This window comes from Ambystoma mexicanum, chromosome 1p (genome assembly GCF_040938575.1).
Source record: "Ambystoma mexicanum isolate Mex_15411 chromosome 1p, UKY_AmexF1_1, whole genome shotgun sequence".
NCBI lineage: Eukaryota > Metazoa > Chordata > Amphibia > Caudata > Ambystomatidae > Ambystoma > Ambystoma mexicanum.
Window position 1 is genome coordinate 1304069376 of NC_090921.1, and position 14011 is coordinate 1304083386.

General features: G+C 47.0%; 1 protein-coding gene across 1 annotated transcript in view; it reads right to left on the reverse strand.

The window, feature by feature from the left end:
* Nucleotides 1-14011, reverse strand: part of NUCB1 (nucleobindin 1) — a 684805-nt gene that overhangs the window by 190880 nt on the left and 479914 nt on the right. The window contains exon 9 of the mRNA XM_069606079.1: nucleotides 6283-6375. Within this exon, the coding sequence (XP_069462180.1) occupies nucleotides 6283-6375 (93 nt within the window). The remainder of the gene's footprint in view (nucleotides 1-6282; nucleotides 6376-14011) is intronic.

A 14011-nucleotide genomic window follows, 5' to 3' on the forward strand; every position in this document is an offset into this window, starting at 1 on the left:
GGAGTGAAGAAATAACAGGGAACGCCCCTGAGCGATGGAACACTCTAAGAGGGCGAAACAAATAAGGGCAACCCCCGAAGCGCTGTGGAGGCGGCAAGACAATCGCTGCCACTGTCAGCAGATATACGCTAGCCTGCGGGACAGCACTAATAGCGGAACAGCGTTGAATGACAAGCAGGGCTCAACTGGAGACTGGCAACCTCCGGATCACATTCGCTGGTCCTTGGGAGTGCACGCAGCATAAGAGGGACATGCCAAGTTAGATCAAGGGGGAGCGCCCTCATCTGTGCACACCGGCAGAGGATTTACAGCAGCAAGAGCGCAACCTGCTCAGCGCTGGCAACAAAGCGATAACAACAGCTGTGCCCAATACTGGAGCAGCAAGCGGGAGCACTCCATTTCCCCTGCACAGGCAAAATGGCCAAACAGGCAACAAAATGGAAAGGCTCAGCGTCTGGTGATATTAAAGCTCTGATGCAATCTGAAGGGACCCACAAACGCAGCCAACTACAGGCGATGGCCCAAATACACTCCCCTCGACCAGAGGGTTCGAGAGAGTCCAACGACCCACCAATCCGAAAGTCAGACCTGTTAGCAATGTTGCAGGAGCCGAAAAAGGACATCAAGGACAGCACCTCTGACCTAGCCAAGTCCATTGCGGACCTTAACAAAGGGGTCATGTCGGTAGAGAAAAGGGTTGACGAGGTGGAGACCACAATAGCAGAACAAGGGCAAGAGCAAGAGCAAGATGAGCTAGCCAGAAGGGTACAATAACTCGATCAACAAATGGACCGTGTCCAGAGCAAACAGGAGGATGCAGAGAACAGATCTAGGCGAAACATACGGATCCGGGGGATTCTGAAGTCCGTGGCAGACACCGACCTGCAACAATACATAACAGACCTGTTCCGGCAGATCCTGGGCACGACGGACAAAAGATACTTCTTATTAGACCGGATGCATTGGGTCTACTCCACATATCAACTCAACAAAAATTGGACCCCGGATGTGCTGACCCGGATACACTTATTCCAACTGAAGGAGGACATTATGCGGGCTGCTCAGAAAAAGGAACCCATACGTTTCCGATCCACACCCATCCAATTACACCAAGATCTAGCCCAAGCTACCCTTGCGAAGAGGAAACGTCTGAGGGTCGTTACAGACTGGCTGAGATCCAGGAGTGTGCGCTACCGTTGGGCATTTCCGACCGGGCTCCGCTTCGAGTGGAAGGGACAGCGGTAAACAATTACAAAGGAAGAGGATATTGACGATCTCATGAGGGAGGACGATAGGAGCAAAGCCAACGATAAAGAAAGAACCCCACCTCGAAGGAGGGAGAGAGAAGGCAGGCCGGAAAGGGAGCAATGGAAACCAGTGCGCCCCCGCCCGAGGGGTCGCAACAAAGAACCCAAAGCTACTGATCCAACATGAATAGACTTGAAAGCAAAGATGGGATCTGCTTGGGAATCTGGAGGGCTAGGATCTGAGGGGGTTACTCAGTCTTTTTGTGCAAGCTGCCGGGGCAGAGGGTAGATATGTAACAGCTTCAATGTCACAAAGTGGGTGGAGGGGGACTGGGGCAGGGGTGGACTAGATCCCAAATTATCTGGGGGAAAACAAACCCAGTGATTCACTGTGGCACAGCCATGGTGAGAGTTTTTATTGAAGTTCAAGGGGTTATTTTAAGTTGGGGAGTTAGGGTGGGGGCACAGAGGAACATGGCATTTGAGTTGAAGTTACAAAACACATGCAGAACGATCAAGGGGGCGGATAAGCTGTACAGCACAAGCGTAGGCACGCAACTACAAACCAACAACGGCTGATTTAACATTCATGACACTAAATGTCCAAGGGCTCAACTCCCCAATAAAAAGGAAATCAATCATGAGAAGGCTCTCGGATATGCAGGCCTCGGTGGTGTGGGTACAGGAAACACACTTGCTCCCGGAGGATAAACACAGACTAAGGCATAGAGCCTTCCCCATACAATACTTTGCTTCAAGCAGAACCAAAAAAAGGGGATTGGGCATTTTGCTGGCCAAAGGAATTAGCTTCGAGAAGCAGTTTGTAAAAAGGGATCCAGAGGGCCGTTATCTGCTGTTCGCAGGGGTACTGATGGGCCAACAGGTCACCCTGGTAGCAAGTTACGCCCCCAACGAAAGACAAGATCGTTTCTTGCTGGGGCTGCTGCACAAAATTGCAGAATGGGGAGTGGGGCAGATCTTGATAGGGGGCGACTTCAACGGTGTAATGGACGCCGCAATGGATAAAACCCTCCCAGCCACTCCTAACGATAATACATACAGGCAAGCCCTGGTCCGATTCCTCAGGGAGCTGCACCCAATGGAAACTTGGCGATTTTTTTCACCCACACGAAAGAGTATACACCCATTACTCAGCCGTACACAAGGGCTTTTCACGGATTGGCATGGTACTAATCTCAGACACCATGGTCCCACAAATTACAGGGTTGGAAATCGGTCTCCCTAAAGATGGAGCCGATCACCCCGCGGCAGCAGACTCATAAGCCATGGTGTCTAAATGAAATAATCCTAAAGGAGCATACATAGAACTGGCCTTGAGGAATTGCTTTCACGAAAATGTCACACAGAGGGTTGACTGGGGTATTATGTGGGATGCTAGCAAAGCAGTGGTACGGGGCGAGTTTATCGCGCATACGGCAAACTACTTTAAAAGAAAAGAGAAGGTGAGACGGGAAGTGGAGGCCAGACTAGCAACGGCCGAGACAGAGTATAAAGACAAGGGTTCATAGAAGGCGTGGCGAGAACTTAAAAAAGCTAGGGCGGCCCTAGAGACACATCTGGCAGATGAAGCAGCACAACTCCTCCTCCACACTAAACAATCCCACTATATAAATGGGGAAAAAGCCAACAGATTCCTTGTGGCCAAATTAAGAAAGCAGAAAATCCGGAATCACATCACCCAACTTAAACATCAGGGAAGCGACTTAGCGAGGGGGGAAAAAGCGGTAGCTGAAAACATGGATTCATACTACACAAGTAACCTGAAGGGGGGAGGACCTAGAGAGAGAAGCACAGGTAGCGTTTATGGGTCAAGTGGCCTTACCACAGATCACTGAATCAGACAGACAAATGCTAGGAGCGCCCATATCTGAGGAAGAGGTGGGGGAGGTCATAAGTGTGCTGAATGGACATAAATCCCCAGACCCAGACGGACTATGTAATGCGTATTATAAAACATTCAAGACTATCCTGGTAGGCCCCTTAACAAAACTATTTAATCACATACGAGGCACAGGGCGAACCTCTGAGGATATGGGCCCAGCCACCACTGTGCTTCTGTTAAAACTAGATAGAGACCGATTATAATGCGCAAGTTACCACCCTATTTCGTTATTGAATGGGGATGCCAAAATCTACTCCACGATCCTGGGTCAGAGGCTAGCAAACATCCTCCCGAAAATAATTCACCCGGACCAGTCAGGCTTTGTGAAAGGGCGGCACACCTACGATAATACCCGTAGAACTAAAGGCACCAACGAATGGGGGCGTAAAACAGGACAGCGGTTCTCAGTACTGGCGTTGGACACCTCTAGAGCCTTTGATAGCCTAAATTGGGGCTTCCTACAGCTGACCCTTGAAAAATTCAGATGTGGGGCAACTTTTACCCATATGGTCTTAGCTAATTATGGGAACCCAACCACATGGCTAATGATTAATGAACAACTCACAAAGTTTCCATAAGGGCACGAGGCAGGGGCATCCACTGTCACCACTGATTTTCCCTATGGCCATGGAGCCCCTGGCACAGAGGGCTTGCGATGAACAGGTAACCCGAGGGATGGAAGTGGGCACCAGCGGGTCCCAGAAAATAGCCCTCTACACGGACGATGTTCTCATGTTCCTGAAGGAAACAACAAACTCACTCCCAGAAGCTATAGAGCTGCTGGACAAGTTTGCAAAGGTCTTCGGGTTCCACATTAACTACCCCAAATCCAAGGCGCTTAACATTACGGAGGACCCAGAGCACGTGCTAGAATGGGAAAGTCGCCACCCACTGAAATGGGAACGAAAATCTATAAAATACCTAGGAATACACCTAACACCCACGTATGAGAGATTATATGGGGCAAACATTCCAGACCTGCTGAAAACGCTGATGGGAGATCTCAAAAGATGGGACATGCAGGAGCTATCTTGGCTTGCATGAATAACAGCAGTCAAAAGGACCCTCCTCCCTAAATTTCTATGTGTGACAGGAGCTCTCCCAATACGCATTCCAGGCCCATCGATTAAAAACATACAAAAGGAAGTTATGTCCTTTATCTGGAAAAAGAAAAAACCCAGGGTTTCCAGGAAAGTCCTATTTCGGCCACAAGCACTAGGGCGGAGGGGGTACCAGAACTCTGCAGGTATCTATGGGCAGCTCAGGTAGCACCTATGTTGCAATGGGCGCCCAGAGAAAACCAAAACCGTTGGGCAACCCTGAAAAGGAAGGCAACCAAGACACCCCTTGAGAGTTTGGGATTCCTCACAGCGAGGCACAGAAGTTAAGGAGGTTCACTACTGGAAACAACTAAGGCCACCCCATGGTATTGGGATAAAGCGCTATGGGGAAAAGTGATAAAAATAGGGGGAGGCCCTCTAGCACCAATGGCCCACAATCCAGACTTCACACCAGGAATGCACCCTGATTTCTGGACACACTGGGGAGGAGGGGGGGGGGCAACCCTTGACACTGGGGGAACTCTACCCAGAGGGGACACCCTTAACATTTGAAGGTTGCAAAGATAAATTTCACATCCCCGAGAGGGACCGTTACATCCAAATTAGACATTGGATCACGAACACAAAGGTTCGGGAGGGGGCAAATCGGGATCCAATAGGGCTGGAACTCACTGTAAAAGAGGGGACACCAGAGAAAGGGGTATCCGTATGTGGTGGGTTTGCCCAGTGGCAGAGACATACTGCAAAGAAATTCTGAGCCATATCAAAGAGGTGGTGGGGGTACAGCTGCCTCTTGACCCAGTGGTAGTTCTACTGGGCAAAGCAGTGGAGGGAAGATATGCAAATACAGGGAATAAGGCCAGCCTCATCACCCACAGGCTGAGTGCGGCCAGAATTAAGGCACAGGCGTGGAAAAATAAACAGGGGCCGGTGATGGCCATGTGGTGGGTGAGACTGTGGGGAGTGATGGCAATGGAAAAAGTGACTGCATTGGCATATGGCTCCTACTCGAGATACCCAAACACCTGGATGCCTTTCCATGAGTTTATGGACGACAGGGAACATATGTACTTTAAACCCAGGCTACTCTGCAAGATCTCTATTCTGTAACAATTTAAGCCTCGGGAGGAGAGTCTGGTCTGCAGTACACCCACATGGGTTGAACAAAGATGCTTCGTTTCATCCAAATGCTGACAAGTTATACTGGTGAGGGGGGACAGGGAGGGAGTTATAACAGTTAACAAAGATGGGAACTGACAGGAAGAATGAGGACACAATTATTGTACACTGCTCCCATATGCATGTCTGTAACCTGTGCTCTTGAAAAATAAATAAAGTTTGTAAAAAAACAAAATCTGAAGGGTCTTAGGGGGAGGATTGTCATTGGATGGGGCAGTGTGACCCAGAGGACAGAGATTGTTTTAAATGAGAAATACAGTTTGTAAGTGAAAGTGAAACTGTATTTTCTTTAACAGAGGATTCCTGGCCCGATGACGGGGAATATTCATGAGCATGTGAATCCATGCCAGACCTCATGCTGGAGAAGAAGCATTTTCTGAATCGTCCTTGAGGGCGGATTCCAAGAGGCCAACCAACATATTATGGCAAATAGGAAAGACACTGATGTCTAGCTAAACCTAGTCAAGGTACAGTAGCAGAGCAGTCAGGCTTAGACTCGGGAGAGGGGTCTAGAGCTACAATGAGACAAATACGGAGCACTCCAATGATTTTCAGTTAGACAGAAAAGAACAAACATATACTATTAATTATTAGGCCTTTAAAATACACTCAAAGTAATTAAACACTTCAGGTAAGTAATATGACAAAAAACTACAACAGAACACCAAACTTAACCATTAGAAACAGTCATGCAAAAGTTAGAAGCAACACTGTAAAGGACTTTTTAAAGCAGGCCCAGCTTGTCAAAAAGGTAGGTTCCCCTCAGCATTATGCAGAGCACACTCTCAATCACACACTTGTGCCGTTTCATACAACTTGTAGCAATACAGAAGTGGTTCAGAGGCTAGAAGTCAAATGGCTGTCTAAGTGTGTGCTCCCTGGAGGAGCTTACATTTTTCATGACGTGCTCCCGCATCCGCATCCTTTCCTCCTGCATCTCCATCATGTCATCCTCCTCATTCTTGGGGTCATAGACTTTCTCCAGCTGCATTAAAAGTCAAAATAGAGAGGGGAAATATGTTTATTATAAGTTTTGAGTTGGGGTTGCCATATGCCACACTGCTCTGTGGCAGGAAAAGCAATTGAAAAATAAAATGTGCATGTGTCGAGAAATGTGGCGATTAAACTGTTAGAAAAGCATGCATTTGGCTACACAGTAAACCATATTCCACAGATGTAGCAACTTGTGTATTTTTTACATAGTTGAGACGGTTGCTTCAGCAAGTACTTTGTCATATTAAGTGCTAGTTTGACATGCAGGTTTTCAAGAATAATCTCCAAACCGGAAAATGTCTAGCAAGGTAGAAGTTGTTCATTTTGCACAGTTATGCTGTGAATAGTGAGCGAACGAACCCCTGACCTGTGGCAGGGGTAGGGATCATTGCTCGGTTTTATGACCCAACATGGCAGCGAAAACACCTAAAAGTGGTAAAGGGGGTGATGGTTTGACGCTTACACACATTCAGGAGAAGTCCAATAAACAGGATTGGCTGGCAGAGGCACTGGTGCATGTTGATTGTGCAACAGACGCAATGGGGGGCCCGGTGTTCCTCACTATTAGGGGAGAATTGCGACAAATGTCCACAGGCATCAAGAAAAATACAGTGCGCCGTAGGAGAACTCACCAAGGTGGTGTCGGAAATAGGCAAGCGAGTAGAATCGGCTCAGTTCCGCATTGATGACCTGGAGATTGGGACCTGTGAATATTCTTACGAACTATCGCAACTGACAGGCAGGGAGGAAGAACTTGAATCCACTTGCGAGTGTATGCAGTTGCGATAGGAGGATCTGGAGAATCGGTCAAGAAGAAATAACATGCGGATCAGGGGTATTCCATTGCAGGTTCCGGACGCCGAACTGGGTTCCGACGTGCATGCTATGTTTAGATCTCTACTGCAATGCGCGTCGGATAAGGAACTGAAATTGGACCATACTAAGAGGGTTTAGTCCTCTATTCAACTACACAACAACTAGACACCAGACGTCCTAACCAGAGGGCACTTTTATAATGTCAAGGAGAATATCATGAGTGCTGTGTGCGCCTTTCCAGCTTTTGAATGCTGGGGGCTCCAGGATTTTGTTTCTTCAAGACCTAGCCCCGTCCACTTCAGCTAAGAGACCTTCTCTGTGGGATGTCACACAATGGGTGCAGGACAAGAACAAAGTATTGGTGGGGATTCCTTTGTGCTGTGATCTTTACCTCAGAGGGGAGAGGAGAACAATCTATTCGATGCAGGATGCAAAGCGTATTATGAACCTGCCCAATCTCACCCACAGAGGAGCACAGAGGAGAGGCCTCTTCCTCCAGTCGCCCAGCTTCGGCGGCACCATGGGCAAAGGTCACGATATCAAGAAACAACAAAAAGACCAGTGGGTTGTGTGCGTCTCTGGGATTCAAACGCCCACTGGTCTCCTGAGCAGAATGGAGTGCAGACGCTGAAGGATTTGTCGCCAAACAAATGCTTGGACATGGTGGCTCGGAGGTTCAAGTTGTGTTTCTTTGCTTAGTGTTTCAGTTGTTGAGTTCTGGGGTAACAGGAACATTTCATTTTCATTTAGATGGCAGGAGAGCGATTTCTTGGGATCGTGACTCTTGACGCACAAGGGCAGAATTCCCCTGTTAAGAGGCGGTCGATTTTGAGAAGGTGCCAGACAGCTGGGATAGCTATCACAATGATCCAGAAACCCACACCTGCTCCATGTTGATGAGTTTAGGATGAAGTGCAAGTCCTTTCCTAGACAATATTTTGCCTAGACTGGAGAAAAGAAAAGAGAGGGGCGGCCATGTTGCTCGCCAAGGAGGCTTCTGAGCGACGTTCTCAGGGACCCAGAGGGTAAATACCTCCTTGTGAGAGGGGCCATGCTGGGAGCATCCAGTGACTTTGGCTTCACTCTATCTCCCCAATGAAAATCAACACGATTATTTGGAATATCTACTCCCCATTATGATTGAATTTGTCATAGGTGGGTTTCTTTTGGATGTGGACTTTAACATGGTCACGCTGTGGACAAGACACTTCAACCCCTCGGCTGCTGATTATAAACGGTCATTGACATTGATGAGTCTCCTATGGGAACTTGATGTGGTAGATATCTGGAGGCTTCTCCAGGGAGGGGAAAGGCGGAATTCACTTTCTATTCAAGCATTCACAAAGGGTTTTTCCGGCATCAACCTCCTATTGGTGTCGTCTTCAATGATCCCTTTCACCTCAAAAGCTGTCATAGGTCCTAGGGTGTTCTCTGATCATTCTCTGGTATCGATAGAACGGAAGATTCTCTGGTACCAGCCCCCATCCAGATGCAAATGGAGACTTTGCGATCATCTCCTTCAAGATTTTCTGGTGCGTGGTAATATAGCCACGGTTATAGCCAATTATTCCACAGTAAACAATAAAGACGAGCTGGAGCCTGATACTATAGAGGATGCCATGAAAGTGGTGGTGAGGGGAGAATTTATTAGCCGCTCTGCTGCGCACTTCATTGCTAGAAATCGCACCAGGGCCTTATTGAAGTCACAAGTGAGGGACTGGGAGAGGGTACAAGCCTGAGATAAAACCCTGAGGGCGTTGGGAGAATAGAGCTTGCCCAGATCCAATAAAGCTCTGATGGTCTCTGAGACAGTCAATTTTCGAAATCAAACAAATAAAAGGTGCCAATAGGTTTCTAGCATATACATTGAAGAAGCAGAAAATTAGAAATAGTGTCATAGGGATTTGGTACTGAAAGGGTGTTCTCAGGAACTCTGATTTGGAGAATCTCGGCATAAACCTTGCTCGAGTTGGAAAACCAGGAGACCGAAAGCTCCTTCCTAGCCGACTCTTCCCTTCCTAGACTCCCTGCGGAGTTGCAGAATTTGTTAGAGCTCCCCATAATACAGGAGGGGTTGGAACAGGCTTGCTTTTCAATCAAAAGGCCCCTGGTCCTGACAGTTTTACACCTGCTTTCTATAAGACTTTCAAAGCGCAATAATTGGCCACCTTGATTTCCCCGTTTAATTTGTTCCTCGCATCGAAGGTGGTGACGCGCTCAATGGGAGAATCATACCTCTCATTGCTCAAACCAGGCAAGGATGCCACGCTTTGTGATGCCTATCGACCAATTTCCCTCCTTAACACTGATGCAAAAATCTACTCAGATTCTAACCACACGGTTGATGGGGTTGTTGCCCCCATTTGATACACCCTGACTAAACAGTGTTTACCGCAGGGCGGAACACACATGACAACATCAGGACATCCATTAATTTTGCAGAACTTAAGAGAAGAAGCAGGACTCAGTTGACCCTGCTGGCATTGGATGCCCAAAAAGCTTTTGACAGGGTGGATTGGCATTTTATTATGTTGACCCTCCAAAAGTTCGGGTTTGGCCCAAACTTTGTGAAAATGGTAATGACTTGTTATGATTCCCTCATAACCAGAATCATCATAAATGGCAATTACTTACGCTATGTTTCTAATCACTAGGGGGATGGAAGTGTGCCGCCTTGTTCCATGCTAAAAACGTGGGGAAGGGAAAGCATATGGCTTGAATATCCCAACATATGACTTCTCTAACACTTTTTTTCTTTTACATAACATTGTTTCCCTCAATATTTGTATTTAGAGGTAAGGATTGGCAATAGGTTTATTAGTAAAGGCCCTTTTATTTTGACAAGACATCACTAAGACTGCATTGTTATTATTTGATGGTCGTAGCTTGCGTCCATCTTTAGATTTAGGATTAGAATGACGTTTTTCAAACCCTTGTTGAAGTTCAATAAACACCCTTGTACTGTGGTCATGCCTTCCTTACAGTACACAGTAAAATAACTTTTCGAACTATGGATGAAAACACCGAAAGTGATCTCGCAGGCCCATAGGATAGTCCCACAAGTCACATTAGTCCAGCTGCCTTTTTCAGAAGGCACGCAGGCCTTAGAAACACAATTTCATCCAAATCTCCAAAAAGTGTTGGCCCACAGGACATAATGGACCAATATTATCCTATTGAGCTAAGTAAAGGGTTTGCACATGGGGCTCTGAAAGCAATCTACACCAAGAAAGATCAAAGGAACACCAGACGCAGTGTAGTTTAAGAGTTGCGCTCTCCAAACCCCATACCAGGTGGTTAAAGGGGTGAGTGAGGACTTCACCATCAGGAAAGGTTGCGGTTCTGTTCAGAATGTGCTAGCCATTCAGGAAGAATGGCACCAATCCCCACAGTCATGAAGAATGGAAACAATACAGAGAGATAAGTCAATGAACAGGAGAGCCAGATGAAGAAATGGAGTGACAATTGTTCCAGAGAACAACCTGCTGAGTGGAGTCCTTTGAGTAGCAGCAGAGTTAGTCGCAGTTGACAACCGGATGGAAAGTCTGCAGAAGAAAACCCCAACCCCAGAAAAACAGACCTCTTTGCCCAGCAGAGGTTAGAATTACAGACAGCAGAACAGTGGCCCAGTGACTGAAGCAATGGTGACCCTAGAAAGGGGTCACAGTTCAGGTCACCCCACTGGAGGCCTCCCGCTGGGAGGACAGTAGCATAGAGTGGCTACACAGATGAATCATCAATTAAAGGGTTGAGCAGGGGCAACAGCCACCCAGGGATGACTCAAGAATTCAGTTCTGTGTCCCGATGTCTATCCTCAATCAAGGTAAAGGAGTACCTGACACAGCTTTATCTGGTCAGGAGGGAGACAGAAGTGTGCTTGAGTTTGAGTCCCAAAAGATGCCTTTCAGTGCTTTCATGGGCATCCTTGAGTCAGTCGCCTCTTTGCATGCTTCAGGATCAAATGAAAACAGCCGACAGTTCCCAGCGCAGAATGTCAGCTTTTATGCCGAATCCAAGGGTAGAGCGATTTTTTCACAAACTCTCTGGTGGGGTGTTTCAGAAGCAAAACAAATGATGGTTGGAAGATGTAGAATTAATCTTACCCTCTGGCATTGCTCTGGGCAGCCCCCTAGACCATCGTTCTTTGCCTGAAAAGCCATTACAAAGGAGGAAAGACCATATGCTAATCAGGCGTGGTTCCACCCCAAAAGGGGCAGTCAGCACAAACTGCTTGGTCACATCCCTTCTGCATGAGACCACAAGCATCCCCAAACATGTTTCGGCTTTGTTGGGCTTCATCAGTGAAGAGTTGCTTGGGTCTCTCGGCCCAGCAGGCATGGGACCCACGTCTGGGCATACCCGTCCCACACGGGGTGACTACAGTAAAACAAAAGAGGTGTTTCAGAAGACCCAAGCCAGTTGTGTCAAGCCCGTGTATCCATCAACTTAGTTCAAAATCTCTAAAGTGGAAGTGTGCAAGAGCAGGACTTCACTCTTACGAGGGGGATGGGAAAGTATCGACGTATAATTAGACCTAGGCCAATATAAGATAAAATACACCAAACAATGCCTGTATATTTATATTTAACAGTACATTTCGTACTGCATTAAGGTGAAACAGTTCAATAAGCAGTTTAGTAAATCATAGGTTTGTATGAAAAACACAAAGGGTTAGCATTACTTCTCACTCCATCCACAATCATTATAGAAGACGAACCATAATGAGGAAGTACTTAGCTACATTCTTTAGAAAGGAGGGAGGAAAAGGGGGTTTAACAATTCAGGAAACCGGCTCAAAAGGAGCAACAATTGGTAGTACACATGTACAGCGCTCAGACTACAGAGGTCCTTATACACCCAACTAAAAATCATTTAGAAACATGTGACAATCCTCTGATACAATAACATTTTGCCAATGGAACAGAGTGAGCTGCAATGATTTATTATACTAAAATGGCCAGCAGCACCACACGTTTGCACTCCTCACCAAGCTCCTGTCTGGGTGTAAAGGGACATTTCTTGCATCGTTTGTCTACTGTGAGAAATCTAGTAGTCACAACGGGGAGTGTTCTCATTCAAAAACCACAGAACAATGCAATCGTAAGGGGCTCCTGCACCTTATGTCATATTATGCCCAAACAGGACAATAGCCATCATCTTCTTGATACTCTCAGGACTATTATCCCATGGCTCTCTACCTCAGGCTATACATTTAACAGGCTCCAAAGAGTCCAAAACATGTCAGGGAGGTTACCAATTAAACTAAACAGATGAAAACCTCTCCCCAGCACTCCACACACTGCATTGGCTCTCAATCAAAAGAGGATTCACTTCAACACTCTGCTTCTACTATGGCAGAAGGACATAATCCTCCACCAGAAGGAAAATCTTGCAATACATACTCTAAAGAACACAGAGATCTAGCAAGAATGCACTTGAAACAATACCCAACTTCAACCAGAAACATGGAGACTCCACTTTCTTCGAAGCAAACGAGAACTGGGTACTTTCCACCTGCACCCTTCAACACCACAGGTTTCACACATCCATTTCCTGCTATCCCATCAACAGATCCCTCCCCCTTTTGCTTGCAGAGTCATGCACAGTGAGGCTAACAAAATGGCAGAAGGGTGCTTTACAAGACCATTTTGATATTATTCAAATGTACATTAAATCACTGGTACATTCTCAAATGATATTAATAGTTCAGGAAGCTCCATTTTGACCATAAGAATCAATTAAAAAACATCCAATAGCTTTGCTGCTATTGGAGTGCAAATTAAAGTAAGATCTTATTATTATTCACAGGTGAAGTAGAAGAGATAACTAGCTGGAAGGAGTTGCAAAGGGACCCAAAAAGAACATGTTTCAGCCTAAGGTTTGACAACCACCAGGTCAGGAAGATCTGGTTGCAGAGGAAGCTGAAGGCCCAGCTTACTCACTGAGGATCAGAGTGGAAGGGGGATTACACAATGCCACTGATTTTGAACCCAATGGATCCGGGGAATGTGACCAACTACAAGATCAAGGTCTAAAGACCCAGGAAGAGGTACTCCCAGAACTCTCTGCTGCAGGATTGGCAAGTGCACAGTTATGTCTGGCGGCTGCTTTATATCTGGGTAGCAGCAGTTGGATCTTTGTTCGGTGCAATTCCATCCCACAACTCAGCATTGCCGCATATAAGGCAAACCAAATGAGGAAAACACCCAGAGAGGCGACCCACAAAGAACAGCAGCAACAACAGTAGAACAAGCACTATGCAGGACCCACCACGGGTCTCAGGTCAGCACATGAGTGCAGGAGGGTCCTGCCAGCCCGCAGGAAGACAGTCCCACAAGGAAGCCAATTGTGAAAAACCCAAGGGTCTTTCCCAACCTACTCCCCGGAGATGATCTACACAGGTGGCCAGGGGAGGGCCATCGCTTTTGGATCCCGACACTAGGGGCGTGCTACTCCCTTTTTGCATTGCAAATATAAAGTGCTTGTTCCCCGGGGCCAGAATAGGGACCCAGGACAGTGGTGTAACACAAGATTTGGGAGCCCCCTGCGAGACATGCTGAGGGCCCCCCAGACCTCAAACTCGGCAACAAATCATGGGTTGCGCCACACTCTGGGCCAGCCTAGATTGCCACGCCTGCGCAATACGCACAAACGTGCTGCTGCAGGGGTACACTGCATACTGCACTAGGAGAAAGATATAAATATGAGTTTTAATGCATTATACAGCACACTTTGAGAAAAAATGGCTAAAAGGCCAGAACGTTTCCAATTGTTTTGTAGGGTAAGACCAATCTAAAAATCCAATGCATGCA